We start from the raw sequence: 16,893 nt of genomic DNA, 5'->3' as shown, positions 1-16,893 counted from the left end.
TCTCTCTCTCTCTCTCAAAATGAATAAACATTAAAAAAAAATTCAAGTTAAGATCTTGTAGTCTCTCAAGTTGTCATAAATAGAATGTGTTTGTTGTGTATGCTAATGGAAATTGTAAGCTCTCAGGAAAAATTACCTATGATTCAACAATAATTTGTTCCAGTGGAGAGTATGTTACTATACCCTAAAAAAGTAAGAATACTTGTTGTTTTTCAAAATTAAATTAAAAGTGTATTCATACATTATTAGGTACATGTCCAGCTTAGCATGTATGGCATTTAATTTTATATATATATATATATATATATATATATATATATATATATTACACATAGCTTACAGTGTTTTTGTCTTCTCATAGGTGAGTAGATATATTAGTATTTTTAAGGAGAAAATAGACCTTTTTTTGTTCTTCCATGTAATTTATTAATTTTTTAAATTTTTGTTTAAATTCCGGTTAGCATAGTGTGTAATATTATTTTCAGGTGTATAATATGGTGATTCAACACTTACATATAACGCCTGGTGCTCATCACAAGTGCACTCCTTAATCCCTGTCACCTGTTTAACTCACCTCCCTCCCCTCCTCCCCTCTGGTAACCATCAGTTTGATCTTTATGAAACTTTTTGTTTTCTAGAAGAAAAGTGTTATTCTCTCAGAAAAGTGATAGGAAGAATTCAGAACCTTTTGGGAGAGAGACACACAAATTATTTGATTTCTATTTGATTTTCTCTTTTGTTAAGAATTAATTTTGTCTGGTTAACCTTGTTGGACCAACAAGGTCCAAATTAATTGGATCTAATTTATATTGAAAAATAAGAGTGATGGAATCTCATTAAAAAGCCACATGTGCTACTTTGACAATATATCCCTTTAAGAAGTAAGATTGCTTTTAGAATACAGCTTTGCATTAGTAGTATTTCGTTGCAACTAGAGGAGTCAGTGCTCCCCAAATTGATACATGAATTTGATGCAGCTCTAGTCATAATCTCACCAGGCTTTTCTGCAGACATTTACAAGCTGATTTTTAAATTTGTGTGGAAGTTAAGAGGACCCAAAGGAATATCCAAAGGAATCTTGAAAGTAAGAACTAGCAAATTTCAGTGCTGAAAGGAAATATTTATGTGTTCTTTTGGTGTGAAGATTTCTTGAATTCTCTTAGAAATTAAGCAGGATTAGCTTTTACATATTGGACTTATATGAAATCGAAACATATATACATTTTACAGTGACCTACCTAAACCATCCAAGTTCATCTTTCACGTGTTGGTCAACTGATGATGAATTTTAATTATCTTCTAGTGTATGAAGGGGCCTGGCCACAGGATGATGGTTGTATTTGTCTCCCTGTCCCCTTCTCGCCCCCAACAAACCCTCCTCCCCCCCGCACTTTGTAGGGGCCTTAAGATTTTTCCTTTATGCAATTGTTTGTCATTCTTCTTACCACATAATGTATGCCATGGATGTTATCCTTACAAACTCTGGGGGTGTAGTGTATCTGAGTGTGCAGTGAGGAAAATTGTACATTTATGTGTAACAAAACTTGAAAAATGTGGCCTTAAACACGTGGAAGTTAATTTATCCTATGTAACAAAAAGTCCAGTCTAGAGTTCGAGAAATTCTGTGAAGCCTGAGCTCTCCAATTTTTGAATTAATGCAGCATCAGTGAGGATGTCTCCACGTCTAGGGTGAGATCACAGAGCCAGTGTTGAGATGTCCCTGACAGTCTTCTCTGCCTCCAGCTTTTGAACATTCCCCCAAACCCACTTCTCCACAGTCTGCCCCCAACTCCGATTTAATACCCTTGTGCTTAGGAGGTTTTAACATTAAGAGTGTTCTGAAAGTCAGGAGCACAAATCCACTTCTCCACATGAGTCCTAAATAAGACTTTGTCTCTTCTCCTCGTCCTCTCACCCTCACCCCTCTCCCCGCACCCACTGCCCCAGACATGTTCTGATATTGTATTGTTCTTTTCTTGATTTTATTTTAGGGAGAGAGAGAGAGAGCGAGTGAGGGAGCGCGAGCAAGAGAGTGGGGGAGAGGGGCAGAGAAAGAGAATCTCAAGCAGGCTCCATTCTCGGTGCAGAGCCCTACGGAAGGCACAATGTTATGACCCTGGGATTATGACCTGAACCAAAATCAAGAGTCAGACACTCAACCAACTGAGCCACCCACGTGCCCCTGTATTCTGTTTTTTTCAATACCATCTTCCAATTGGTCACCAGGTCCTTTTGATTAATTATTATTTATTTAGAAGTTGTCTCTGTTTATTCAGAACCGCCCTAGTCCCAGCAGCAAGGACGAATCAATTGCAGCTACTGATTGTGATATCCATTGCAGGTTCATGTTTCATTTCAGGTCTTCTTTATGATTATTTACCTTTTAAATATTTCACTTAACAGATACTTTCTATTTAGATCTTTTAGTGTACCAGCCAAGAAATAGCATTGGGCATAATTTAAGGACCTTTGACAGGGTGTATATACCTATGGGTCGGGACAGGTTAGTGTAATTTTTTTGAAAACACAGCAGAGAATTTTGGAATCCGGTTCCTGCTGCATCCCACCTCCTTCCACCGCCCCCAACATAAGACATAAGATGGTAACTCTTTACCTTGGTCAGACAGAACTTCTTACATTATTCCTCAAATGAGCAGTTAACTTGCTGATGTAATATCCCCTGGAAAAGAAGTAGTTAAGTTTTTCTTTTTTCTTTTTTAGGTTTACTTATTTATTTTGAGAGAGAGAGAAAGCATGAGTGGGGGAGGGGCAGGTCTGTACTGACAGTGTGGAGCCTGACATGGGGCTTGAACCCATGGACCGTTAGGGTATGACCTGAGCTGAAGTCAACCCTTAACCGACCAAGCCACCCAGATGCCCATAGTGAAGTTCTTTACCATTATTTCCTGAGACGGAGAGAGAATTGCTTTTTGATTGATTAATTTTAGTATTGTAAAATTCTTTTAAAAGAACATATCCCGGTTATGGGTTGAGTTGTGTTCCCCTGAAATTCAGATGTTGAAATTCTCACTTCCAAAACCTCAGAATTTGACTTCATTTGGACATAGGGTTTTTATGGAGGTAATGAACTTAAAAGGAGGTCATTGGGGTAGGCCCTAAACGAATATGACTCCTGTCCTAATTAGAAAGGTATTTGGACATACACACAGGGAGAATGCCGTAAGAGCGTGACGATGGCCTTCTGCAAGCCAAGGAGAGGGACCTCGAACAGATCCTTCTCTTGACAGTCAACCCTGCCTATATCTGATTTCAGACTTTTAGCTTCAAGAACGATGAGACAATAAATTCTGTTGTTCAAGCTACTCAGTTTGTGGTCATGGCAACTGTAGGAAACTGATCCGGTTCTTTATGAAAATCCTTCCTTGCCCTTAATGAGAATTCCTCTCAGATTCTGGCCGACTGTCAGTTCTTGATTTCTGTGAGAATGTGGGGGATTTTTGTAATTATTTTAATAATTTCTGGAGAAGCTGAGGTAGAGATTGATGTGTTTTCTAAAATATATACCTTTATCATGTTATGGATGATTATTTTCACTTGTTTTAAGGGCTTTGAAATTGCATTGCTCTTCTAGGTTTCCTTGAGTGCCTTGTCACCTGAATACCAGAATGTTCTTTCCTGTTCTGTTGCATCAGAGCAGGCACATCTCCCCATAGCATACATGTTCCTTAGTCCTTAGTCTCTGTGTTTGCATTTTCTTTAAGCAAAGCAGTATGCATTGGATATAAGTCCTCAAATGTCTAGAGAAATGATGTTCTCTTCAGATTTCACATATTGCATTCGATGCTGTGAGCTTATTTAACTGAGAGAAATCTTTGGGTGATATAATTTAATACTGAATGTTGTCACCATGGAGAAATGAATTCCTTCCAGATTCCCTTTTTGAAAAAGTCATTGTTGGGTATGTTTTTCAGCCAGGAACATGCTGTACCAAATTTATTAAAATTGGTTCAGTGCTTTGTTTCATTTTATAATATCAAATAGAAATACGGAAATTAAAAAAACAGATATGGAAATAATTATGTCATGGTAGCCTATGAAATGGTGAAAATGATATGTATAAGGTTTTATTAATAGGAAGTGAACTTGGAATTTTTTTCTTAAATGCATACCTTTTACTTGTAACAAAAGATGAAGTTTTTGGGGGGGGGGTGCACAAACTGAGAGTCATGTATTTTTTTTTTTAATTTTTAATGTTTATTTTTGAGAGAGGTAGAGAGACAGAGTGTGAGTGGGGGAGGGGCAGGGAGCAAGGGAGACACAGAATCCGAAGCAGGCTCCAGGCTCTGAGCTGTCAGCATAGACAGCACAATCTTAGCATTCTAAAGAGTCTATAGTTACACACATATCAGTTGTCACTTAAAAATTGGGGGCAGAAAAAATCACTACAGTGGCCATTTCTGATTGACCGTTTGTCAGTTGTGTAGGTGACCCACTAGTGTCTCATAAGATCTGGTGGAGTCTTCTGTCTTCTGTGGAGCCCTCTTTGATTAGTCCATCCTTCATTTCTTTTTAACTTCTCTGAACTAGTATTTAAGTTTTTAGCCACACAAGTTTATAACACTTAAATCTAGTTGTTTCACCAACTAGATCTTGATTTTGTCATGTGAAGGAATAATTCCCTGTATGTGTGCTGTCCTGCCAAAGGTATACTCCCACGTACACTACTTAATTGAGTATTCATCTCAAATTTAAACCCCTTTAGAAATACAAATCAAAACCACACTCAGATACCACCTCACGCCAGTCAGAGTGGCCAAAATGAAGAAATCAGGAGACTATAGATGCTGGAGAGGATGTGGAGAAACAGGAACCCTCTTGCACTGTTGGTGGGAATGCAAATTGGTGCAGCCGCTCTGGAAAGCAGTGTGGAGGTTCCTCAGAAAATTAAAAATAGACCTACCCTATGACCCAGCAATAGCACTGCTAGGAATTTATCCAAGGGATACAGGAGTACTGATGCATAGGGGCACCTGTACCCCAATGTTTATAGCGGCACTCTCAACAATAGCCAAATTATGGAAAGAGCCTAAATGTCCATCAAATTTAAACCCCTTTACCAGAACTAAATTTTTATTATGCAGAAATGAGTTTAAAGAGAAATCCTTTTTCCCTCGTTGGAAGTTACAATAAAAGACATTCATGATCTTGAGACATAATAAATACAGTTGAATGCGTTTTCCTTTGAACATACTCTTTGTGTGTGTGTGTGTGTGTGTATATATATATATATAAATGTTTATTTTGTGGGGTGGGGGAGAGACAGAGGGAGACACAGAATCCGAAGCAGCCACCAGGCTCCAAGCTGTCTGCACAGAGCCGGATGCGGGGCTTGAACTCACGAACCACGAGACCATGACTTGGATTGAAGTCGGACTCTTAACCGACTGAGCCACCCGGGCACCCCTGAACATACCTTTTTTAATGTTTAGCACACAGTGAAACAACCTTTTTCTTGAACATCGCTATTTATTACTGGTTTGGAGACCTGACAAGATTTACAGACCTCACTTGTCATTGGTAGCATAGCAGAATGAATAAGATGACAGCATCTGAAGTCAGGCTTCATGGATTTTGATTTGGGCTCCATTATTTCGCTTTTCGTCTTGTGACTCTTGGTGACTCACTGTCTGTATCTGTGAAAGAGAAGTGATAATAGTACTTGCTGCATGATTTATTGTGAGAATTGAGATTTTAATTATATTTTATATATATAATGGAATTTTATGTATTGTCCTTTATGTGTGTCATATATATGATGCTTGGGAGAATCTTGGCACTCAGGAAGTTCAAGTTGGCTTCATAATACAAATGTATACGTTTTAGAAGGAAATAATATAATAGTTGACATTATTCTTATGACGTTTCTAGGTTTGAAAACACAATGGCAGGAAACAGCCTTGTCCTACCCATTGTTCTTTGGGGTCGCAAAGCACCAACACATTGCATCTCAGCAGTACTTTTAACAGACGACGGGACCACGATTGTAACTGGATGCCATGATGGACAGATATGTCTCTGGGATCTCTCAGTAGAATTGGAAGTGAGTATTTGAAATGGATATTGTATTTTTTAGAATCAAGGAGCTTCTTAATCGAAAACAACAGTCCCAGAATAATATTTGGCCTCATAACATGTTTTCTGTGAAATGTGTTGTGACTAAAATTATTATTATGTAGATTGTTAATTTGTATTATTCATCAGAGTTGGTTTCTGCTGCCTTTGGCTATTTTCAGTTGTGTCTACCCTAAGTGGGTTAATAGGTTACACATAAGATTTATCAAAAGATTTTTATTCATACTGAAGGAAGTTTCCAGAAAGGTATTAAAAACCGATTTTGAACATTTATACCTTCTAAGGTGAATGTCTCGAAGAGAGCAAAACTTTTTATAAAGCATAAGTTTGATTGTATTTATTACGTATTATCATTCTTTCTTACTATGGAGCGCTCAGTGTGCTGTGGTTCGAGGCCTTCTCGGTGGACAGGCCAGGGAAGTAGGAGTTGGGGATACGCATGCAGAGTTCACACTGATACCTCCAATTCTGGGATAACACCTCAGGGTTTATTCTCCTTTTTTCCTCATATTTTTCATCTCCCTCTCTGATAGTTTTCCCCAGGGATTTTTTTCTGTCAAGGGTAACAGAGAAAATGGGGTGGTAGGTGGCATGGGATATAGGGCAAACAAGTTGAGGTTTTTTTTTTTTTTTTTTTTTTTGTAATAGCCTTATTGAGATAAAAATCACACAGTTTACTCTCTTAAAGAAGTTGCGTTACATACATATACACAATGCAGTATTATTCAGGCATGAAAAAGAATGAAATCTTGCCATTTGGAATGACATGGATGGACCTCAAAGGGCATCATGCCAAGTGAAATAAGTCAGACAGAGAAAGACAAATAACTCTATGATCTCCCTTATATGTTGAATCTGAAAAATACATATATTTTAAAAAATGAAGCTCATAGTGAACGGATTGGTGGTTGCCGGGGGTGGGGGTGGGAGAAGTGGGTGAACTTTTCTTGTTTTTGTTTTTTAGTTTAAATAAATTAAAAAATAAAGTGTACATTACCACAGTCAATTTTATAACATTTGCATTACCTCAGAAACACACCCTGTATTCTTTAGCTGTCATTCTTAATACCCCCATTTCCTCCCAAGGCAACCACTGATCTGTTTTTCTGTCTCGTTTTACAATGTGCAATATACATAAGGACATTAATTTGATATGATAAATGGTCCCATGTCCCATATGTAACTCTTCTGTGGGTTTCGCTATTCTGGACATTTCATATACTTGGAATAATATGTGTTTTTTTGTGGGGGTGTGACTGGCTTTTTTTACTTAGCATACATAATCTCAGAGTTTACTGTGTTGTAACATGTATCAATACTTCATATTTTTATTTTACTTTTTTATTTTATTTTATTTTATTTTTTTAAAGAAGTTTTTAATAAGTATTTATTTTGAGAGAGAGAGACACAGAGGGCAAGCAGGGGAGGGGCAGAGAGAGAGGAAGACACAGAATCTGAAGCAGGCTCCAGGCTCCAAGCTGTCAGCACAGAGCCTGACGTGGGGCTCGAACCCATGAACTATGATATCATTACCTGAGCCAAAGTCAGATGCACAACTGACTGAGCCACCCAGGTGCCCCTATTTTATTTATTTTTTAAATTTATTATTGTTTTTATTTATTTATTTTTTACTGATTATTTGTTTTTGAGAGAGAGAGAGAGAGTGCAAGCAGGGGCGGGGCAGAGAGAGAGAGAGAGACAGACACACACACACACACACACACACACACACACACACACACAATCTGAAGCAGGTTCCAGGCTCTGAGCTGTCAGCACAGAGCCTAATGTGGGGCTCGAACTTGCGAACCGTGAGATCATGGCCTGAGCCGAAACTGGACGCTCAACTGACTGAGCCACCCAGGCACCCCTATATTTCACATTTTTAAGTGGTCAAATAATATTCGATTGTATGGGTGTACTAAATTTAACTTACCAGTTGACGGACATTTGGGTTGTTGGCGCTTTGGGCCATACTGAATAATGCTGCTGTGAACATCGGTGTGTGCGTTTTTGTGTGGTGCCACCTTTTTGTTGTTCTTCAGTACACACCCAGGCACGGAACCACTGGAACTGGAAAAACGACGTGTGCACTTAGATGACATGTAAAGCTTGGGTGTACATGTTGGAAAGTAGCTGGAGAGAAGAATTACAGGATGTGATACACCTTCAGGATTGGTAGTAAACTAAATATGAATCAGCAGTGAAGTCGTGAGCAGAAAAAAACTCATACCACGTTTTACTGGAATGATTACAAGCAATAAGACTTACTTATAAGAGCTTAGAAACAATTCTTTCACTATTTTTTTTTTTTTTTGCATAGATTTTACTGTAGTGTTATATTTATTTAAGTTCAAGTAAGAGGGAGAAAAGTGACTGGGGGGAGTAAGAAATGGGCGTGGTGGGGTAGGGCTAGGAGAGAAGTGTATCTTTTGAAAGACATTAAGGGAATTGGACTATTTACCCAGGGAAAATGAAGGCTAAATAAAAATTGGCTTGGTTATTGTGTTTGATATATGTGGACGATCTTTAGTGTCATACTTTGTAGCAGCTATTTTTTATTTATTTATTTTTTTCCAATATATGAAGTTTATTGTCAAATTGGTTTCCATACAACACCCAGTGCTCATCCCAAAAGGTGCCCTCCTCAATACCCATCACCCACCCTTCCCTCCCTCCCACCCCCCATCAACCCTCAGTTTGTTCTCAGTTTTTAACAGTCTCTTATGCTTTGGCTGTCTCCCACTCTAACCTCTTTTTTTTTTTTCCCTTCCCCTCCCCCATGGGTTTCTGTTAAGTTTCTCAGGATCCACCTAAGAGTGAAACCATATGGTATCTGTCTTTCTCTGTATGGCTTATTTCACTTAGCATCACACTCTCCAGTTCCATCCACGATGCTACAAAGGGCCATATTTCATTCTTTCTCATTGCCACGTAGTACTCCATTGTGTATATAAACCACAATTTCTTTATCCATTCATCAGTTGATGGACATTTAGGCTCTTTCCATAATTTGGCTATTGTTGAGAGTGCTGTAGCAGCTATTTATGCTGATGAAGGGCCAATGAGAAGAAATGTAACATGGCTGGGGGAGGCACAGAGTGTCTTTTCTTGAAGTCTTGGTGTCTTCTCTTCTTTTTCTAGGAAAGGGTTTAAAACTGTAGCTAAATTTGTGCCATCCACCTCTTGATCTCCTTTTATCTGTGAAAAAGTGCAGCCTGGTCTAACATGGTGGTAATAAAATGTCCGAGGGAAATTGTAGAAGCAGTTTAGACAACCTAGTGAGTATCTAGACAGATGGCTGATCAGATCAGATGGTGATCAGAGGAAACTTGTTGATGTAGATACTGTCTCTTATAAGCAATATTTGTAAAGCTCCATTACCTATAAAAGTTACAGGATATTTATGAGACTGATTCCTGTCTTCTTAAAGCTTCCATTCTGTTAGGAAAACGGATCTTTTCTGAGAATAGTATCATCCTCGTTGTTGAAGAAAGAAGTAAAACGTTATGGTTAGAGCTTGGCCTTTGGAGTTGGGCAAACGTGGCTTGAACCTTGGCTGCTCTAGTATCTCGCTGTGACTTTGGGCAGTTTACTTGACCATTTTGAGCCAAAGTCTTGCCACATTTAAAATATGGTGTACCACACAAGGTTGAGGATTCTGTGAAGGAATGCATATTAAACAGTTATCACAGTACTTGCACATAATAAGGTTTTATTTAGTGAATGGTAATTATAGTATCTTAGGTAGTAGAAAGAAAAAAAAGTTCAAGGAGATTTAAAAATAAAGGAATATTGAATGATGGCTAACTACAGAATGAACTAGCCTCAAGGTCTCAGATTAGAATGTGGATCTTACTGTTTACTCTTAGGAATTGATACATCACAGGGGTGCCTGGGTGACTCAGTCCGTTAAGCATCCAACTTTGGCATAGGTCATGATCTCACAGTTCATGGGTTCAAGCCCTGCATTGGGGTGTGTGCTGACAGCTTGGAGCTTGGACCCTTCTTCAGGTTCTGTGTCTCCCTTTCTCTCTGCCCCTCGCCTGCTTGCACTCTCTCTCTCAAAAATAAACAAACATTAAAAAAAAAATTAAAAAAAAAAAGAACTGACACATCGCATCTTTTATTTCTAGTTATCTTGCCTTGCCACTGATAACGTAATAATTGTCACTTTTGAACTGTGTAGTCTTTGAGGATGGATGGTCTTTATGAATTGTTGAACAGATTATTTTATGATATTTCTTTGTACTGATTATGAAATGTTAATAACTATGATTTAACTTAAATTTTTATGGAAAATGGTGAGGTAAAGAAAAAGTATAAATATACCATGTATTTTTTTCCTTTGATTATATGAATACCTATTTTCTCTTGTAGTTTCTTGATGTTAAGACCTTATAGTTGTGATTTGGCATTGATACTAGGCATAGCTGTATTTTTGGATGATTATCTGTGTATGATGATTACTCTTCCTCTGCTTGCCATTTGGTAGTCATTCAGAGCCACTTCTTAAAGCCATCTTTTTTTTTTTTTTCTTTAAACTCCAGAAAAGTCTTTTTAATGAATAAGTTTCTGTTCATTAAAGACACATGTTGATTTATGAAAATATTATCTTAAAACTTTTCTATTTTTTCGCTTTGTACTTATGAAGTAAAAAATATAGTTTCATTTACACATTTTGTTTTTTGTTTTTTTGTTTTGTTTTGTTTTTTGCTTTCATATGACAGTGGGTGGCAGAGCCATGTATTCTGGTTTTATTTTACAAATGTTCATTGTCACTATTTAGAAATACAATTGCTTTTTGGTATTTTGACTTGCGTACTGTGACTGTACTATATTCCTTTTTGGTTCTGGTAGAGTCTTTTTCTAGATTTTTTAGATTTCTAGTTTAAGGGTCAACTATTCTATTCTTTTTGATTCTGTTGTAAATGTGATTACTTTCTTAATTTCTCTTTTCGATGTTTTGTTGTTAGTGTATAGAAATGTAACTGATTTTTGTATGTTTATTTTGTATCTTGCAACTTTACTGGATTTGTTGATTAGTTCTAGCAGTCTTTCAGTGGTATCTTTAGGACAGGTGGGATCACATCATCAGCAAACAGGAAAAGTTTTGCTTTTTCCTCTCTGATTTGGATGCCTTTTATTTATTTTTTCTTGCCTAACTGCTTTGGAGTAACTATGCTGAATAGCAGTAGCAAGAGTGAATATTTTTGTTCCCGATTTTAAAGGAAAAAGCTTTTAGCTTTTCACTGTTGAGTATGATAGCTGTGAGCTTGTCATATATAACTTTTATAAAACAGGTACATTCCTTCTATACCCAATTTGTTGAGAGTCTTTAATTATGAAAGGATATTGAATTTTGTCAAAAGCTTTTATTGCCCCACTGAGATGATCATGTGATTTTTATGCTTCATTCAAATATTTTTGTTTATTTTTCTAGATTATGGTGGGAGTAAAGTCCAATTCTAGTTACTTGTTTTGGCTGAAAGTGGAATCTTCCAGCAAAGCCATGTACATTTGAAATAAAGCTATTGGTAAAGTTGATTTTCTTGGGAGAAATTAAATAATTGACCAAGAGCATATTTTTTAGTGGAAGATTACTGAATCTCTGTATGCAGGTGGGGTTGGATGTGTGAGAAAAATTTTGATGTATGGGAAAATGTTCTAGGCCCTTCGTAACTATAAACAATGATTGATTCTTAAATAATTAAAATAAAAATTTAGCCTCTGAGGGAAAAAATGCATATTGTATAACTAGAAAAAACAGATTAAAATTTTCTCTTAATTATAATTATACAAAAGATAACTAAAATGAATTTTATTTGGAAAATCTCTTCCATTGCCACATATCAGAACTATAGAACAATGTCTGTACTCTTTCTGTGGAATATTTGATTTTGAACAGTGTAGCTTTACTAATAAATTAGGATGTGTTCTTTATAGCATATGCAGATGTTATCAATGTTTGTATGTATTAAATATTTAATTAAAAAATATATTTTGAAATAACCTAAGGCCCTGAAGTTACCTGAAGTAAACATAACATTCGGTACAAAGTAGATAAATTTGGGAGCTGATTGCCAGATTAGTTTAGAATAGTGGGTATTAAGCCGTCCTTCCTCTGAGGCACTATGTTGTCACTAAATCATTAGTCTGTGAAGGTCGTTCTTAGTTGCTGATAGTTAATGTTGCTATCAGCATTTGGAAGGGTGCCTGTCCTCTTATTTTTTGAGTTTTGATGGTGTCAATCTAGAGACTCTAAATGTGTTTTCAGGTCAGTGAACGTACTGCTTAAAAAATAAGTGGGGTTAAATTACTTTATTTTATATACCAACATTCTTAACCTGATTTTTCAGTTCTCTATAACTTAGTGCTTAAGACTGCCCGCTTGGCTCCTAGCTCTGTCGTTCTCTGTAGGATGCTGGGCAAACAGTGTTACTGGTTACTGGTCGTTCCAGTTTTGACTTTAGAACTACCTGGCGGGGTGACTGTTGAGCATTTAATAGGTAGGATTCACTGTTTTGTGGCTTTTAGGTTTTGGTGTTCTGAGCAATTCTTATCAAGTCTGTATTTTATATTTATATTTATATTTAATATTTAACAGGATTCCTAAAAGATTAATTTTTAAAAATTTGATACTTGCATCAACATACTTGTGTATTTCTAGGTTAATCCTCGAGCACTGTTGTTTGGTCACACGGCCTCAATCACCTGTTTGTCTAAAGCTTGTGCTTCTACTGACAAACAGTATATTGTGAGTGCGTCTGAAAGTGGGTAAGTATTTTTGTATTCACTTTTTTCTTCATAAGTCTTTATTGCAAATAGTACCGGTGTGTTAGTGAGGAGGGAAGCTTTTTTTTTTCTGGTGAAGTATCTTTTAAATAAATTCTTAGGTTGTCTAAACTTAACAATACTTAAAATATGGTTTTATAAATCTGAATTTTCTTTATTAATGATTTTATAATACTTTTATTATAATTTATGATTATGTTTTTGCCTTGCTCTTGAGCAATTCGGAATAGCTTAAAAGTTAAAGCCTGATCATTAATCTCCGTGGTATCTTTACTGAGCTGGCAGACAACTTTGAGAGTTTTAAAGAACCTGAATGATGGGTAGGCTAAAATAAATTTGGAAGATAAAATCATGCAAAGTTCATATAATGTCATATATGTTAATATACTTATGTAATTATATATGTTCCTGAGTCTTAGAATATAACTTGTTTTTGGAGAGAGAGGCAATTAGATAGTAGTTGTAGGGTTCACAGGCGTTTTTAAAACTTTTTTGGTGCTTAGAAAATTATATACATAATATGTTATTGAAGAGAGTTGGGGACCTGGAAGAGAATTATTTAAGAAGTTGTTCCCTCCCCTTCACTCCCCATAATTTATGAATTTGAAAAGAACCTTATGTAACTTGTTTGAAACAAGAAGAGGCAGCTCTAGGTAAAAATAATCCCTTTTGGACAGTTAAAGGGTAATTCACACTAGCATGCATAGAGGCAGCTCTAGGTAAAAATAATCCCTTTTGGACAGTTAAAGGGTAATTCACACTAGCATGCATATTCTAAATAAGATTGAGCATCCTTTGAAAAATTGTTTCACACCATGTGAGATCTAAGAAAGGGCATCTTGAAGAAAGCCCTAAGAATATTAGCACCATTGCTTTTTATTAATGTTGTTCTTTGTATTTCAAAGATCATGACATATTTCTAATTTTGAATGTTGTATCCTTAGTTTGAAATTTGAGCCCCCTTTTTTTTTTTTTTTTTGGTATGCACTTGATAAAGCTTATGCAATAAATACAGAACCAAAATTGGAATATTACATTTAACTTGCAAAGGTTTGGAATTCAGTTGACTTTAATTTTTGTTTTGTGCTGGGCTAAATTTTCTAGCTATGCTCATAACCAATGGAAAGTTCCAGTGGTTTAAATTAAAGGCTTGTTTCTTATTTTTGTCACTTGACCCTCATATGTCATTTGGGGCTCTGCTTTGTTATTATTGTGACTTTGAGGTTGAAGGAGCAGCCATTGTCAGAAGCAGCCACTGTCTGGAATGGAGGCAGATGAGAAAGAGAGATCTTGAGGCCCTCACATCAGTTGTGGCCAGAACTACTCACATGACTTTCCCAACCAAAAGGGAGCCAGGCAGTGGAGCCCTACCATGTGCCCAGAAAGAATGTGGATTTAGGTGGGAGTGGTCAGGTTGGAGGGGAGGTTGGGATGGTGAGTGAGGACCAGAATTTTTCACGAACAGCAATAATGACTATACGTTACTTTTTCTGGCATATATCAGTTTTAGTGGAAGATTTATTTTAAAATACTACAGAGTTGGACAGTGCTTGTAAAAATCAGATTTAAATTTAGCTATTATTTTGTTTTATAGAGAGATGTGTCTTTGGGATGTGAATGATGGCAGATGTATTGAATTTACAAAATTAGCCTGCACACATACAGGCATACAGGTTAGTATCTGTTTCTATAATTGTCCAAGTCAACACAACTTATTACAGGTGTGCAATTAAATGGTTTTTCAGACATTGAGCCTATATTTTTAAGTGAAAAATGGGTGGAGATGAGGAATAGGACAAGACCACAGTTGGGGTAGTGAAAGTATTCCTCATCAGATGGTATGGTAGGGGTAAGTAGAGGTGACTGATGGGAAAAGGTGGAGGGTAAGCCACTTGTGCCCTTTCTGGCCGTCCTGGTTCCCCCAGTGAGAGCCCCTTCACTAATTGGCTCAGTGCTCTAGACCCTAAATAATGAAATTCTTTCATGCTAAAGCCTTCACAACTCCATTCATGATTGACACAAATTGACCCACTTTACAGATCATATCCTGTTTATTGCTTGTGCAATTGGCCCTTGGGAACATTTTTTGACGTTTTTACTCTGTTGAAGAAATGACGATTTCATATGCCTTCCTTACACAAGAATTTATGTAGGAATTTATAGTTTCTGACTTACATTCTTGGTATTCTTTCTTACTCTTTCATAATTGTCAAGTTCTTTGTGCTTCAATTTACGCCTCATTTACCCTGCTGCATGTTGGGAAAGTCATAAGTCTATAGAAAATGTGATTTGTGTTCTCAGTGGGGCAGGAGAGGGAAGGGAGAACTGAGCACATATCGTATAGGAATTTCTCTTATGGTGTTTCATTTAGTCCTCCCCACATCATTCCAAATCAAGTAGGAGTATACTCTCTTACGTGTAAAGAAGCTGAGACCCAGAGTGATTGAATGACTTGCCCTAGTCTCACAGTGAGTCATTCCTGGCCCAGGATCAGAAATCAGGTTTCTCTTTCTGTTCTTTCTGTTACATCATACTGCCTCCTTTAAAACAAGTGAATACCGTCATTTGTTGAGAAAGAAAACTTGTGCCAGCAAAGATTAGAGAAGCAGTGAAATACGTAGAAAACTACTTAGGGCTGAGGTGGCGGTTTGTGTATTTATAAAGGTCTTTTTTTTGACCGTGATCTGGTGAAGACCTTTTAAAACTTGCTTCTTCAATGCTGTTAGGATGTTTACTTTTTCTTTAAGGGGACTATATTATTTTTTATGATATGAAGAATCATCAGGGTTTATATAGAGAAAAGGGATAGTAAATGATATACCAGTTAGTGGTTTTATAGATAATTTATTGAAAAATTATATGTAAATGTCTTGAGCTCATTGAATATCAATATTTTGATTATTGTATAATTCCATGATTTAAAAAGTTTTGGTTTACATTTTAGGAAAAATTATCTTTATTCAACATAGTTTTAGTACCTATTATTTATCAGATCCCATATTGGACCCTGTATTTAAATTGGCAGCTATCTATCTCTAAGTAGAAGATGCTCTTTGGCTGATTCACTAGTGTGTGACAATTGATCCCTGTGTGATCTTCACCCTCTCAGGTCCAGAGCAAGTTGTTTGTTTATATAAGCAGAAATGATAAACCTTGATAATATTGGTGCGTACTGAAACCATGAGGAAATGCCAACTTATTAAATTATCACATAATATTTGGAAAACTTGTTTCTCCATTCAGGATACTTTCTTTGCTAGTATGAAAGTGTCTAGGAAGCTAAATTTTAGTGGTCAGAAGATTATTTGGGAGTATAACTTGAAAGCAAAAGGTGGGAAGCATTTCATCCGGCAAGTCTAATAAAATATCCCCGCCCCCAGGAGAGAGCTCTTCTCCAGTGACTACAGTGCGCATGTCTGTCCCGGCTGATGTTAGGTGGATACTGCCAAAGTTTGCTTCTCTGCACCCCTCTTTTCCTCCTTGACACCCCTCCCCTTTAATGGGTCAGGAGTACCGGTGGTCACATGATCACATGTGAGTGACTGGCAGTCCTGAGACCTCCAGATTGTGTGTTGTGTTTTTGGATCAACCTTCTAAGATCTAGGGATACCCTCTGGGGTTGTTTGCATTTAATTAGACCCCCCTCTTGGAGTTTTAGTGATGCTGCCTTGTCCTTAGTTAATGTGCTCCACGATCAGTGTTTTTGTGTAAGAAGTTGTAATTCTTCTTATACAGGGTACCCCATAGTTGAGGAAAGATCATATTCCTTCGCATGCAGTGTTGAACCTGAGAATAGGACTAATGAGTGTGGGAGCAGACTGGACCCAGGTTTCTCAGTTATTTCCCCAGTGGTGGATGGTGGAGTGGTTATAGCAGTGCCCTTTGTTTTCAGTCTAGCTTGCCCCCGTGTAATTCATATAAGATCCAATCATTTGGGAAGTAATAGTCTGGATATTAGATTTCACCTTCTAGAAATTCTCTACAAGAATCATTCCACTAAGAGTC

The 16,893-nt window shown here is 37.0% G+C and overlaps 1 protein-coding gene across 5 annotated transcripts in view; it reads left to right on the top strand.

Annotated features, from left to right (window-relative positions):
* WDR7 (WD repeat domain 7) overlaps positions 1–16,893 on the top strand; it is a 353,598-nt gene that overhangs the window by 17,585 nt on the left and 319,120 nt on the right. For all 5 annotated transcript variants that reach the window (XM_049619906.1, XM_049619908.1, XM_049619907.1 and 2 more), the window contains 3 exons: positions 5,890–6,061; positions 12,764–12,870; positions 14,483–14,561. In XM_049619906.1, the coding sequence (XP_049475863.1) occupies positions 5,903–6,061; positions 12,764–12,870; positions 14,483–14,561 (345 nt within the window). In that variant the 5' untranslated portion in view covers positions 5,890–5,902. The remainder of the gene's footprint in view (positions 1–5,889; positions 6,062–12,763; positions 12,871–14,482; positions 14,562–16,893) is intronic.

Source organism: Panthera uncia (genome assembly GCF_023721935.1).
Source record: "Panthera uncia isolate 11264 chromosome D3 unlocalized genomic scaffold, Puncia_PCG_1.0 HiC_scaffold_8, whole genome shotgun sequence".
Taxonomy (NCBI): domain Eukaryota; kingdom Metazoa; phylum Chordata; class Mammalia; order Carnivora; family Felidae; genus Panthera; species Panthera uncia.
The sequence above is the reverse complement of the archived record's forward strand: the minus strand, read 5'-3'. Positions and strand labels throughout refer to the sequence as shown.